Source organism: Lutjanus erythropterus, chromosome 17 (genome assembly GCF_056507025.1).
Source record: "Lutjanus erythropterus isolate fLutEry1 chromosome 17, fLutEry1.hap2, whole genome shotgun sequence".
NCBI lineage: Eukaryota > Metazoa > Chordata > Actinopteri > Lutjaniformes > Lutjanidae > Lutjanus > Lutjanus erythropterus.
Window position 1 is genome coordinate 2,907,822 of NC_139333.1, and position 14,212 is coordinate 2,922,033.

General features: G+C 39.2%; 1 protein-coding gene across 3 annotated transcripts in view; it reads left to right on the forward strand.

Moving 5' to 3' along the window:
* The window catches only part of tmem94 (transmembrane protein 94), a 43,506-nt gene extending 35,444 nt beyond the window's left edge, over nucleotides 1-8,062 (forward strand). For all 3 annotated transcript variants that reach the window (XM_084740461.1, XM_084740464.1, XM_084740465.1), the window contains 9 exons: nucleotides 1,054-1,240; nucleotides 1,340-1,417; nucleotides 1,550-1,635; nucleotides 2,041-2,122; nucleotides 3,194-3,357; nucleotides 4,588-4,682; nucleotides 4,797-4,890; nucleotides 6,337-6,507; nucleotides 6,835-8,062. In XM_084740461.1, the coding sequence (XP_084596587.1) occupies nucleotides 1,054-1,240; nucleotides 1,340-1,417; nucleotides 1,550-1,635; nucleotides 2,041-2,122; nucleotides 3,194-3,357; nucleotides 4,588-4,682; nucleotides 4,797-4,890; nucleotides 6,337-6,507; nucleotides 6,835-6,907 (1,030 nt within the window). In that variant the 3' untranslated portion in view covers nucleotides 6,908-8,062. The remainder of the gene's footprint in view (nucleotides 1-1,053; nucleotides 1,241-1,339; nucleotides 1,418-1,549; nucleotides 1,636-2,040; nucleotides 2,123-3,193; nucleotides 3,358-4,587; nucleotides 4,683-4,796; nucleotides 4,891-6,336; nucleotides 6,508-6,834) is intronic.
* Nucleotides 8,063-14,212: the final 6,150 nt, after the last annotated feature.

A 14,212-nucleotide genomic window follows, 5' to 3' on the forward strand; every position in this document is an offset into this window, starting at 1 on the left:
TCAAGTGGCAAGATATCCCTTATACATTTTATTCTAATTAATTTATTAATTTATGTATTTAAAAGCTGTTAATGAAATTCTTGTATAACCAAATCGTAAGTTATTTTAAATGCTGCTGTCATTGTTTGATGGTTGTTCTTCAGTTGGCATGTGATCATTTTTGGAAGCCTTTGCCTTCAACACACTCCAGTGGAAGCAAATCTTGCAAAGTTGTAAGCTGCGTCTGACCGAGCAGGATCACAGCGTCTGGAGGTTTACAGTGTCATACTGGTTTGCTGAATGTGGCTATCATTATCAGTGCTAGCAGCAGCAGCAGCAGCAGCAGTCTTCCTTCCTTGCAGGTTACTGTCCACATGTCTGTGCTGAATGTGGTGACACATTGCTCTGGTCAAGTGGTTATGTGCCGTTTTATTTTGACACAGCCCACGTAAAACCTGATTTTCATTCTCTACATCAAAATACTACCAAGATGAGCTGGTTTTACAAGATGCCTTCTGTCTCACTTTCCACCTCTCTGGTTGACAAAATTTGGGTGTTCCAGGCACGAGGAGCTGGGGACCGATGTCTGCTATTGGTGGGCGGTTGTGTAACATCTTGGACGCAACAGTTAATGGGCACTGTACATTAATAAAATTTTAATAATTAGTTTAGCTACAGTCTTAGAAAAAACAAGGCATTTAAAGACATCACCTTGAATTTGGCAGCCCTACATTAACTTAAGTCTTTGTCGTTATTTGACAACAGCAAGTAAAAATTGACTTCGGGCTAGTAGACTTCAGACCTGCTTCCCTGTCCAAACGAATAAAGAAAAGACATTGACGCTGAACCCTGGTCAAGGAGTCAAAATCAACAACAAAAACCTGTTCTGTTCTTCTCTTTTTACCTGTGTTACTTTATAGACTCTGTTAGAAATGTTGCTCTTGAAGGGCCATTTTTCAGGACAAATTAAATTTTTATTTTTGTAGCACTGGTGTTGAGACATATCTAAAAAAAAAACTAGACAAATAAAACCAAAACTCTCTGTGAATTTTCTGCCTCCTCCTTCTCCTGCAGCATCGCTCTGGACCCTCTGTACCCGTCTCAGTGTTCATGGGAGACGTTCGGCTACGCCACCGGAGGATTTAATGGAGATGTTGAAGGTCTGTCCCCTCTGAGGCTCTCCGGACAGCTCAACAGTCTGGGATGCTCTGTCACCTTCCACCAAGGAGAGAGTGTCAGCATAGTCAAGCTCATAGAGCAGGTCAGACACACACACACACACACACACACATACACACACACACACGGTGAGTCACAGACGGATGTCACAGCTCTTAATGAATCTGTGAATCTGTTCCAGGCGCGACACACAACCTACGGCATCCGCAAGTGCTTCCTGTTCCTGCTGCAGTGTCAGCTCAGTCTGGTCATCATCCAGGTGAGAGAGGACGCCTCACAACATATGGATGTTTACGCTGCCCCAGCATAGATTTGTATTTTTAGTCTTCTGTGATGTTGAGACATTTATGATAATGAACAGTTACTGAAGTGTCCTGGTGTTTGTCTGCAGTTTTTAGCCTGTCTTGCTCAGCTTCCTCCTCCCATGAACACCACTGACATCCTCTGGCTGTCCTGCTTCAGCTGCCCACTGCTAAGGTACACACACACACTTTACATTCATTATCTGGTGCCATATAATTGTTTTATTAACTATCAATATCTCTGCTATTATTATGACTTTAAATATAATTACCATTACTACCTTATCTCATCTATACTATGTTATCTTGCTTCTATTGTTATTCTATTAGGCACTGTTTCTTTGCATTTACTCCTTTTACACTTTATATTGTACACTTACATTTCACTTATTTGATGCTCTGTTGTTGTTAATCTTGTGTTATTGTAATTTTGGACCAATCTGGCACAAGAATTTCCTTCTGGATTAATAAAGTTCTATCTTATCTTATCTGATAACACTCTGAAGGAGTAGTGCAGTGGTGCTGTGTGTGTTGCGGTGCAGAATGTCATACTAATGGTTTCTTTGCGTTGTGTTGACAGTGTGTCACTTTTGGGGAAGCCACCTGACAGTTCAGTCATGACAGTCGCCACAGGGAAGAACCTAGATGCAATCCCAAGGAAGGTGGGATCACATGTCAATCAAATCTTTCAAATACTGATTGCTGCTGATCTATAAACTTAAGTTAGTGGATTACTGCTGTTAAAGCTCAGAGAAACATATTTACAGTCTATTAACCACTGTGTTATACTCTGCTGGAAACTTCCAGCCAGACGAAGGACAAAAATAGTTTAGAACATTTCCTGTCTAAAGATGGATGATGCGTCTCTCCTCCCACTACACAAAACTGAGGCCAAAATATTCTGGATAGGAGCGCTGCCATCTTGTTCTGGTGATGTAATTTGGAGCCAGAGTCTGTGCAGTAGGGGTCGGAGCCACAGACGGCCAAATCAGCTGTCTATCAAGACCAAACTGATCAGAAAAAGGAACACTTGAACAAACATCAGTGTGTTAAGAACGACCCAAAATGACACAAACGTTATTTTTGACGTGTATTTTGATGTTTTAGTTTTGCCCATGTCCCATCTGCTCACATGGGGGGGGCGGGGTTTATAACCTACACCACAACCAGCCAAGAGGGGGTGATCAAGATGTTTTAAGTTTAATTTCGTTGTAAGGCTGAACAATTAACTGAAATTGTGTCGAAAATCGTAATATGCCTTAAATACAAAATATGTGTCAAACTACCATTTTTTACCAATGTCCTGGCCAACACATCATTTTTTTAAAGACATAAGAAAACATCTTGCAAATCAATATTGCAAATCATATCACAATTGGCAATCTCAGTCAAAATAATCAGAATTTGTTTCTCTAAATTGTTCAGCCCTACCTCTGGGGATAATCAGTCATTGGCCTTTTTCCCAGAAGACTTTTTGAATTGTCATATTTATTAATAACATTACTGATGGCTGTGTTCCACTGAGGTGTGCAGGGCTCACTGTTTTTTCTCACTGGGACACTTAATGGAACACAGTCACCCTTAATGTCATTAGTCTGCTGGGAAAACCGTCTGTTCCTTTGGTGTTTAGCAGTTACAGTCAGTGCAAAGTGCAGCTGATGACCACAACAGTATTAAAGTCTATCATTCATTCATGTCGTCTTTTACTAAATCATGCTGTGTTCTTTGATCAGACCCAGAACTACTTCCTCGGCTGTTTCCTGTTGAAGTTCGGCCTGACGGTGTTCGCCTACCTGCTGGCCTTCGGCTTCACCCTGCAGGAGGTCTACCTCATAAGCAGCAACTTCACCTTAACTGACAACACCACCGTCCCCCGCCCTCATATCCTCACAGCCAGGTAGGAGAGGCACTTCTTCTGTTCACACACATTTCAAGGTTTCACAGTTTATTTTAGGAGGTCATTGATGCTGAAAACTATAAGTTGATCATATACAACTCACAGGGTTCTACAGGTGCTGGAAATCCTTGAAATCACTCGATTATTGTTTTCATGGTTTAAAAAGTGCTTCGATTTTGGATGAAGTGCTTGAAATAGGAAATAGCACTGCTTTCATAATCAGTCCTTATGTGACTGAATAGTTCATTTTTTAGATAACGACATAGAATAAGTCAGATATTGATATTGTAAGTCTACTTACGGACAGGTGATGCACACAAGAACATCATTTTGATTGCTTATAGATGGTCAAAAAACTACTTTTGTTGAGATAATTTACTTTTCTACTTTAGATAAACTTAAATCTATAAGTTTTAAAAAACATATTTCAAAAATTGTTGAGTTAACTTATCGAAGTGAAAGTCAATAATGGTTAAAAATTAAATTTTTTAAATTGCAACTATTTAATTTTAAGTCACCCAAATAATGACAAATGTGGTTCACAGCTCAAAGTGAAGAATATTTGAAACAGAAGGTTTCTTAAACTTGAGTTGAGTTTATCTAAAGAAGAAAAATAAGTAATCTCAGTGAAAGATTACAGTTGGACATTTTTTATAGTTTATTTTACAGTGTCACACAATAATGTTTGATTTAATGTGAGGAAAAGATAAAATAATCCTGTTTAGCTTATATATATGTATATAAATGTGTCATTTACCACAGTGGTTTGTAAGGTGCTGGAAAAGCTTGAAAAATCACCTTGAAAACTCTTGAGAGTGTTTGAATCTGACTTTGGTAAAGGTGTCAGATCCCTGATCTCACTTAAAGTCACATCATGGAGAACACGTGTACATTTGATTCATCTGTGTGATTAGTGCTGCACAGTTAAATGCAATATTATCAAAACTGCAGTATAGCCAGGTGTAATATCCAAATCACAGAACCAGAACCAAATCACAGTTTAAAAAAAAAAAAAAAAGAAAATGTGAGAAAACATAATAATGAGGTACTGTAGTGCTGCAGAGATGTTCTGGCCTAAAAATCTTGTTCATCAGATGTAAGAAAAAATGGTAAATGATCAGTCCTCTATCGTATCACAATCGCAATTCCAGTCAAAATACCACCAATATGACTTTTTTTACTATATAGTGCAGCTCTGTATTTGATGACTGTTTTTCTGTGTGACTGCAGCTCTTCAGTCGACGCTCCTCTCTGGTTCAGTGAGCTGTCCACCGGCCTGCTGCTGACTCAGAAGGTCATGGCAGCGTTTCTCGCCTTACACACAGGTACAGGAAACCACTCGCACAGGCGGCATAAACAAAGCCTGATCTTACTCCTGTTTTTATCACCATCCAAATAAAATCCCTGTCTTCTGTTTGTCATCGTTGTCATTTCCTCAGTGGTGATCTCGCTCAGCTACGTGCACCGCTCTCAGCCTCTGTGGAAGAAGAGTCCCTTCAGCAATACCTGGTGGTGTCTCACCGTACCTGTGGTGTAAGTCATCATCTCCTCTTGATGCTGTCTGAACTTACGCTCTATTGGCACAGATTTCCTCTGTGCTCATATATCATATCATTGAGATTACTACAGCTGTCTTCATTTCTTGCTTAAAAGTCACTTTCACACTCCCAGTTAACATTTTTAGCATCTTCCTACTGATTAACAAACAGAAAGGCCTGCCAGGGTTTTCATTTTTTGAGGCAAAGGCTGGAGAACTTGTGTGACATGCGCAGTGTACACAGTTTGCTTAACATAGTCACAATTTAACAGATGAAAGTGTCCACAGGAATTTCAATTTTGTACCAAGATGAAACAAAGAAATAAAAAAGCAAAGGTTGTGAGAAATGACACTGTTTATTTCAGCACAGGATTCACAAACACTCTGCAGCTGCAGACTGTGTGGTCTTTCTGTGCACGTTTTACTCTCCTGGCTCTATTTTTTTTGATAAAAGACAAGTCAAAAACAGGTTTGGGGAGTAATGGGATTATGTAATCTGGATACAAGAAAGATAACTGTATTCCATTATATTTACAGAGAAAAAAGACAGATAAATCAGATAAATTGAATAAAAATGTGGATTATTAGAAGGATTACAGTTTCAAACTAAAGAATGATATCCTACCATTCACAGCTGCCCAATTCATTATCATGGCCTTTAGTGAAAAAATGCTTCAAATTTTAACATTTTTGTGTTTAAATCAATCAATCAATCAATCCATTGTGCAAAACAAAGGAGGAAACCGACTATTAAATGAATCTGCATCAATTCTGATAACTGATTAATCATTTTAAGTCAGTTTTATTTTTAAAAAAGTCCAAATCTTAAATGTGAATATTTTCTGGTTTCTTTCCTCGACTCTGACAGTAAACTGAATATTTTTGAGTTGGGGACAAAACAAGACATTTGATGATGTCATCTTGGACTTTGATCAACATTTTTCACAATTTTATGACATTATGACAAACAGCTATTAATTGATTAATTACAAAATAATTGAACAATTAATTGATTATGAAAATAATTGTTTGTTGCAGCCCTAATTGATACCTTAAAGGTATTCAGTACGTATACCCAGCCTCAGGTGTAGCCCGTCCCTGCTTCTCATTCATTTCAGTCAGCTGTGCTGATGCAGCAGGGAGACAGAGACAGACTCCAATAAAAAACTTGAACCTGGCTCAACTTTTTCTGCAACTCTGTGCAATATCAGGTGTCAACATTGTGTTTGCCAAACAAAGCTGACGTTCCCTCTAGATTACTTTGTAACATGACCAGAACAATTCTACTGAATATCTCAAAGTTGTCGAAACAGAGGATAAAATAATTGTGACCAAGATAACTTTCCTGAGTTGTAAAATCTTGTCTCATAGTTGCTTTTGTTTGGTTACAGTGGAGTAGCCTTGTGAGCCTTACCCCTCCCTCCCTCTCCTCTCTCCTCCAGCCTGCTAAGCCAAATAGTTCAGGCCACAGTGGATTACCAGTTGTGGCGTGACCAGGGCAGCCTGCTGACCTTTAACCTGGGTGACATACCGCTGCTGGCCTGGCTGGTGGTCTCTCTGTCCCCGCTGCTGGTGGTGGTGGTCAACGAAGTGGTGAAGCTGCACGAGATTCGGTAAGAAAGCAGACAGAGGAGGAAATGAAGAGACAAAGCAAAAGCAGTCAGAATAGTGATGGAAAAAAAGGATTAAAAGAGGAATGTTGCAAATGGGTTGACTCTTAAGCAACAAATAGCAGAAAGAAGCAGACGTCACAGATTAATCTTGCAGAAGAAGCAGCTGGGAGCAGTGTGGATTATTAAGGATTATTCAGTGATCACATCAGTCTTTGACTTTCTCTCTTCATGCATGATGGGGGTGTGTTGTGAAACTGGACACGGTGCAGCAGATCGTGTCCCCGTCTCCATCATGAGCTCTGATTTGATCTCTTCTGTCCATTTCAGGGTGCGAGTCCGCTACCAGAAGAGGCAGAAGCTGCAGTTTGAGACAAAGCTGGGCATGAACTCTCCATTCTGAGGACATTTGGGCGTTGGCAGTACTGGGAACCAGTCAGTCAGTTCTGGAAACCAGGGAAGGGCAGGGCACAAACACTGCAGAGCCCAACAGCACTGATATCAGCCAAACGTCACGGTGGGAGCTTTACCAAACAAATGTCGAAGCTCCCGGCTCCGTTTTCTTAAAACAGTTGATATTCTATCAGTTATCTGAAGGGCACAGAAAAGTTCCAAAGCATTCATTTCCACTGAATAGAAAAGAGCCAAAAATAGGCAACTATTTATTATCTGGTTTTAGTTTTAAAGGCATGAGGAATGTTTTCTGAAGAGGTTTTATGCTTCCTCACTATCACCTCTGTTCTCCGTCTCTGAGAGACTTGTGCATGGTCGCTCTCACCTCCAGGAATGCTCCAGGTCCCAAACAGCCCACGAAAAGCTGCTTCACTTACACACTGAACTGTATCACATCGTTACACCAGTCCAGCCTTCACTCAGTTCAGCACAATATCAGTGTGTCTTCATTAAAAGGAAAAACACCGAAAAGAAAAGGCAGTGTGTAACTGTGGAGCCCCATGTGTTCAATATTAAAGAAAATACAATAACAGTTAGACAAATTACAAATATACTAATTTGTGAAATGATTTAAGACATTTCTCTCATAATGGCATTTCTTCTAATAACTTATATTTCATTATGCCACGTTTCATGACCGTGGTGTTGTCACCGCTCACTCACCTCTCAGCCAGTCACATGTCCCTCTGCCTCTTAAACAAGCTCAACAACTCCTACCAGATTTAGCCAGTTAGCTCCTGTTAGCTGCAGCGCTAATGTCAAAATAATTGTGAATCAGCTATTTAGCTGCTACACACGCTACTACTTACCTAGCTGGCTAACTAGCTCGTAGCTGTGGTTATGAGCTTGGTTCCTGAGTTAGCAGCAGCAGCTAACGTTAGCTGGTTAGTTCAGAATTCCTCACAGACAGTTTTTCTCTCTGGTCGCACAAACCACCAACAAACAAACAAACAGTGTCTCAACTTTGATGCTAATCAACAATCTGAGCCCACAAGGCCTCAGCTTAGCTGGTTAAAAGAGGAGGGGGTACATGACGGGTGAGAGGGTGATGATGACATCACTGTCATAAAACGTGACATAAAAATGCCATCATGGAACAAGAACAGACTTTTGAATAATAAATTCTATGATGAAATCAGAATGATTTCCAAACACTTTAAAATAATCAGTTCAGTTTTGATTGACTCTTTTATTTCAGAAATTGCTTGTTCATTTTCATATTATATACACTAAGTGTTAAATGCGGAAGACTTTGGGGCTCCATATGTAACAGGGTGTTTGGTTATTGCTTGACATCTACAGAACAGGGTGGAACTCTACCTCTGAGGAAAATGTGACAGAAGCTTCTCGAAGCTTTCACTCTGAACCTTTGAGCCACATTTCAATCTTCACTGTGGTCGCCTGCAAGACAAAGTTCTCTATTATTTTATTGTGTTTTGCAACAACTGTTCTGTGTTGTTACTGAATTCCTGAGCTTAGCCGGGGTCAGACCTGCTGTAACACAATAAGGAATGAAGTTTAAGGATTGAATGGGATCTACAAACAGTTAGATATGCACTGTTCACACGTATCCAAGTGAAGAATGTGCTACTTTGAACCCAAAGTGGCTGTGCAGTGATCTTAGTGAGTCCCTCTCTGAGCGAGCGATAGATTCACTGAATATATAATGTTAATTCTCTGAAAGGTGCTTCATATCATTCAGTTGCCTTCCTCCTCAGCCTGTCTGCCTGTTTCAGCTCTCAGCACCTCCACAGACAGGAGCTCAGGACGCTGTTCAGTTTTAAAGAATGAAAAGTTAAGTAGGTTTCATTTACAAATTCGTAACGATTATCCCAGATTTCATATTTGATCTGCTGACCAGCATGTTCCAGAAATCATTTTGGAGTGTCCCCGTTACTCTGTCGTGTTCTGGCCTTTTAATTCCTCCCAGCAGCAGACGTCTGTATCACTGCTGGTCTGTTGCAGTTAGACCAGCTTTATGTGTGGTGCTGTCGTCATTTCAGACATGATTTTAATATGCTTCTGTATACAAATGGGATGATGGTATTTACTGGTAAAATGTTAACTTCAGAGTTAAACTCCATGCTTTTATGTCACTTATAAAAAACGATTTGTTTTTACACAAATATGAACCAATAAAAGTCAGTCTGCTGGATTAACTGCCAGGAGGTTCCCGGGAAAACATGAGCTGAAGGGCCCCAAGTGATCAGTTTCTCATTTCAATTTCCAGAAATGTATTTATCCCAATATATTGATATTGTGACATAAAATTATATATACTGTAATATAGGTTTTTCTTTTTTTTTTTAAATATATTTTTATTTATGTGGGAATCAAGTCATATTTACATATTACCATTTTTGCTCCAGTTTTAAAATCTTTTGCTCTGAGAGAAAAACGGCAAATGTCATTAGCACCCAGGTGTCAGTACGCAACAACGCTATTTGCACCCAGGGTCGAATATTTACACCCAGGCATATATAACTGAGCATGGCAGAGACAGGTACCCAGGTCTCCACAGCCAACAGTGTTATTTCACACACAGTGTAAATAGCCATAGGCAGAGACAAACGGTGATGTGTGCTATTTAAATCCAAGGTGGAATAGCCAATATGGCTACTTACACCTGTACACAGGCTAGCACTGCAGAGACAACATCAGGTCACCTTAGCCAACAGTGCTGTTAGCACCTGAGGTGTAATAAGCTACATGGCAGAGACAATCCATAATATTTTCCTAAACCTAATCAAACTGTGAATACAAACTGAAAAAACAAGATAAACAAAATAAAACTGAAAACAATAAGTCAACTGTTTGTCAACGGTAATGTCCTGACTTCTAGTTTCACTAAATGTCTCAAACCCTAGTGTCCAGAGTGCCCAGACTCCCTGGTCTCCCAGGACAGAGTCCTGTGTTTAACCCATTCATCCTCCTCTCATATCGTCTCTGTTGCTCTTTATAGTGAACTAGAGGCCTGGGTGCAAGTAGCCAAATAGCTGCAGTTTGACTATTATCACCTGGGTATAAACAGACACTGGGAAGAAAGACCTGTGATAGAGGTTTTTATCCATATTGCCCGCCTCTGTTCTCAACAAATTTGCCGACAATCAGATGACACAAGCTGGTGGACACAGTGAATCTTTGGCTTTTGGGGACCCTGAAGTTCTGAGGCCTGTTGGTAATCCAGCCTCGACTCTTGTCCACTTGTAGTCTTAATCTAAAGATGGCATCAAACATGGCATCTGGGGTGTAACCTTTGATACGTAGCCACTATCAAGGACACTGAGGTCAAACACGGTGTCTCTCGTTTATTTTTCAGGCTGATTCCAGACTCTGTATATTTAAATTGGACTGCTTTTAGGCCAACAATAACTAAATTAAAGAATTGAATCTGGCAGCATGTTATAAAACCCAAATCCTTATGCTATTTGCAACGTAGATTTTAAAAGCTGAATGAATGAATAGTTAACTGTGGAAGGCCAATTTCCATCTATGTGATTAAAAAACATCCTTTAGAAACTTAATCAAAATAATTACTTATTATTATTATTAGCATTATTTTAATAAAGTTTCTCATTATTTTAAGATTCTAACTCATTATTTTGAGAAACTTTCTCATTAAAATAACTTTGCTAGATCTTTTTTGCATCACATTGGCAGAAATTGGATTCTAGAGTATAGTGTGGTTAACTGAATAGATAAAAGAGAAAAAAAATCAAAATATACAATATTTTAAAAACTTTATTTTTAGTGGTGGGGTGGGGGACTTGGACCCATGACCTCTGTATCTTAAATATCTTGGCTACGGCCCTGTTTAACCTGTGCTTGCTTTTATATGTGTGCCTGTTTTAGTTCATAGCCGCAAACGCTCTTTTAAGTTCCACATTTAAAGCGGGGGTGAATGTGAAGAGGTACAAGTGAAGAAAAGCACAGTGCTGTTCTCTGCTTTCTCAGTACTCGTGATCGCTGTCGGGACGGACAGAACAGACGGAATGAGACAATGGTGGTTCTAGAACAAACATCACAATGCAAGAAAACACGAGTGATTTTATTTTGAGTTGGCCCTGTTTTCTTTCTTGTTTGACATCATATGAACTATGCTGCATGAATACAATCCAGTGAATGCTCTGTCTTGATCAAATGTACATGTTCTCTAGAGTTCTGCTGTTTAGTTCACAACACAAATGGACTCAATCAAGCATGGACTTCATACTGTATGTTAGCAGGCCTCTGGTGATGCTCGGCATTTTGATAACATTACCACACACACACACAAACACACACACATGCTTGAAGCTGAAGCCTCTGCCAGTTGATTTCTAGGGTGGGGGTGGGCGGGGGTGATGGACTATGATATAGTTGTTCACAAGATACATAAATGTATATTTTGTATTTTTTAAAGCGTCTATGTTCAGGACTTTTGACAAATTTGTTTGTGTATTGATTATGTCATGTTAATAAATATGCTCTTTTATTTATGAGACTGTCGTGTTCAAATATTGTTGCACACAATCAATACGGTGAGTAACAAGAGGATGAGTGTGTGACAAAAACACATTTATCACTTTGGTAAAAAGGGACACAATTGTGTTTTCATAATCCACAGGCACACACGAGGGTCTGATTTCAATTCTATTTTTATTTGACCTCCAGACTTCCTTCCATTGGTACCAGACGTGTCATGCTAGCTTGTTGGGATGGTGGCTAAACAAGACTCCAAATTAGGCTAAACTTTGGTGAGTGAAAGGTGTCCCTAAAACTTTATGCTAATCCAGTTTGGGGCAAAAGCCATGCAGTATAAATGTCTTATTCTCGCCTATTCTAGTTTAGTTTTTCTGCAGACTAGGGTCCCTAAGAAGTATTAGAATTACATAAACATGGTCTGTCTGGAAAGATTGTGGATTCAGTGAGCTCAGCTGCATTCAGGTGAGATGATGTTAGTCTGCATAGACTGGACCTCCCTGTATAAAATGACCTGTAGTGTCCTCTAGGATAATCACAGCCTCATGAACCTTCACCGCCACAAACTAGAGACCTGGAGCATTCAGAGGATGGATGGCTTTCATAGCTTTACTGACAACAGGGCTTCTCTGAGCAATCCCCAGAACAGAAGTGTTTACCATCCTTTGCTTAAAAATTACATTTTTACAGAAATCTCCAAAATGTCAAGAGTTTTGATCAGAAATCACAGCATTAATTTTTCTATGTTGTTCCTCGAGGTCTTGCTGATTTTTTTGACCATTTTTATCAATTCTCAAGTGGTCCAAACCAAACCAAAAAACTGCTGCAGCAACCAGTGAGACATTATAGAACATATGAATGACATCATGTTTTTCCATCATAAAGCTCTAAGCCCTTATACGCTCTGAACTTTCAAAATGTGACTAGGAACCTGAAGACAAATAGTTTATTCCAGGTTTATGATTAGTCAAACTTGACACACAGTGCTGAGTCGTGTCTCAAATTAATCTTCAGGTTCCAGCTTTCAGGTGATGTGTACCTTCTATGTGGCATTTACTCTTGTCCTGCCATCTCCCCTAAATATCCCCCCAACTTTACTGAACCGTGATCATACATTTCCAGAGCACCCTTTTAACGCAGCGCCAAAGGTTTGCATGTAGAAAACTTAAAAAAAATATATTCAAGATGAGTTGTATTTATTCTGAAAATGGTTCACCAGTTGTGATCCTTACAATTTATTCAGAAATTGCATGCATTTTAAAATCTTGTTTTTTATTTATCTACAAAGTTGTAACTTGTATTAAGACATATTTCCTTCTGTGTTTGATGCCATAACGGTTTAGTGTGGAATAAATGAGAAAGGTTGTAAATACAAACCAGTCATAGCCAGTGGTGGAAAAAGAGTTTAGATCCTTGACTTAACTTAAATGAAATAGCAATACTAGTGTAAAAATATTGTGTTACAAAAATTTAAATCTTTCTCAAGTAAAAGTACATAAGTATAAGCATCAAAATTAATTAATTAATTAAAGCAATAAAAGTAAAAGTAGTTATTATGCAGAATGGTCTATTTCAGTATCATGTTATCAGATTATAATTATTATTGATTGTATTTATTGCTTCAGTGTCACAGCTGGTAAAGGTACTGATGGGTAGCTCAAGATGTAACAATATATCATAATTTATTTATTGATTCGTACTTTCTATTAAATTAAAAGTTAAATTAAAAAGCAAAGTAACTAAGGCTTTAAAATGCATGTAGTGGAGTAAAAGTACAATATTTCCCTTCAAATTATAGTGGAGTAGAAGATGAAGGTAACATAACATGGGCATACTCAAGTAAAGTACATGTATGTCAAAACTGTACTTAAGAACAGCGCTTGAGTAAATGTACTTAGTTACTTCGCACCACTGCCCTCCGGGTTGTTTGGGTCCCACGTGTGATTAGCTGAACAAGTTGCTAACAGAGCATCAGCTGCTGACACAAGTGTCAAGTTACAAGAATAAAACAAAAGACTTCCGCTTGACCTTTCAAAGTAAGTGTAGCTGCGGTCACGTTTCTGGTTCACTCATGTCAACGTGAACCGCTCAGGGAGGAGTCTGTTCAGTGACAGTAGACACATTGCGGTTTCACATCGGTAGCAGCCACACACACGTTTGTTTTAACCCCATTTAAAAAGTTTCCGGTGCCCTCACCGCCTTATCCAGCGAACTTGACAGGTGTCGCAGACAGGGTCGATTCAAACGAGAGCGAGGGTCTGTCGGTCTGTCTGTAAGTGTCATACTTTCTGTCATGTATTAACTGTTCATTATGAATGACGGTAGACCTTGAAAACAAAAAAAGGCTGTATTATTAGGGTATGTGCGCGTGCTGAGGGTGACGTTTTTTCTAAATGTCTGACTTGCCTGCATGTGTCAACCAGCAGCTAGCTACAGTAATGCTAGCTTCGCTAGCTCTGAGGAGAAAGTGTGTTTGCGGTCGTTTTGCCCGCTCGTCAGAAATACAAAATATATTCTTGTCATTTTGGAGGTCATAATGACTCGCGCTTTAGTGTTGACAATATAATTGTCGACAATAATATGAATAAAAGAGAGGAAAAAGCCAAGGTTATCGCGTAGATGTTTCCTTGGATTTAAGAGTCGTGACGCCAAACTCCGTTTAAAAATCTGAACATTTAAAGTTGCTTTCCTTATGCTCAAATATGGCTTATTGGCATAACGTTTACGTGACTGTACGTATTTGTAGTTTCATTTCGGCTCGGCTAAAATATTATACATCAACTACTCAGCTTTT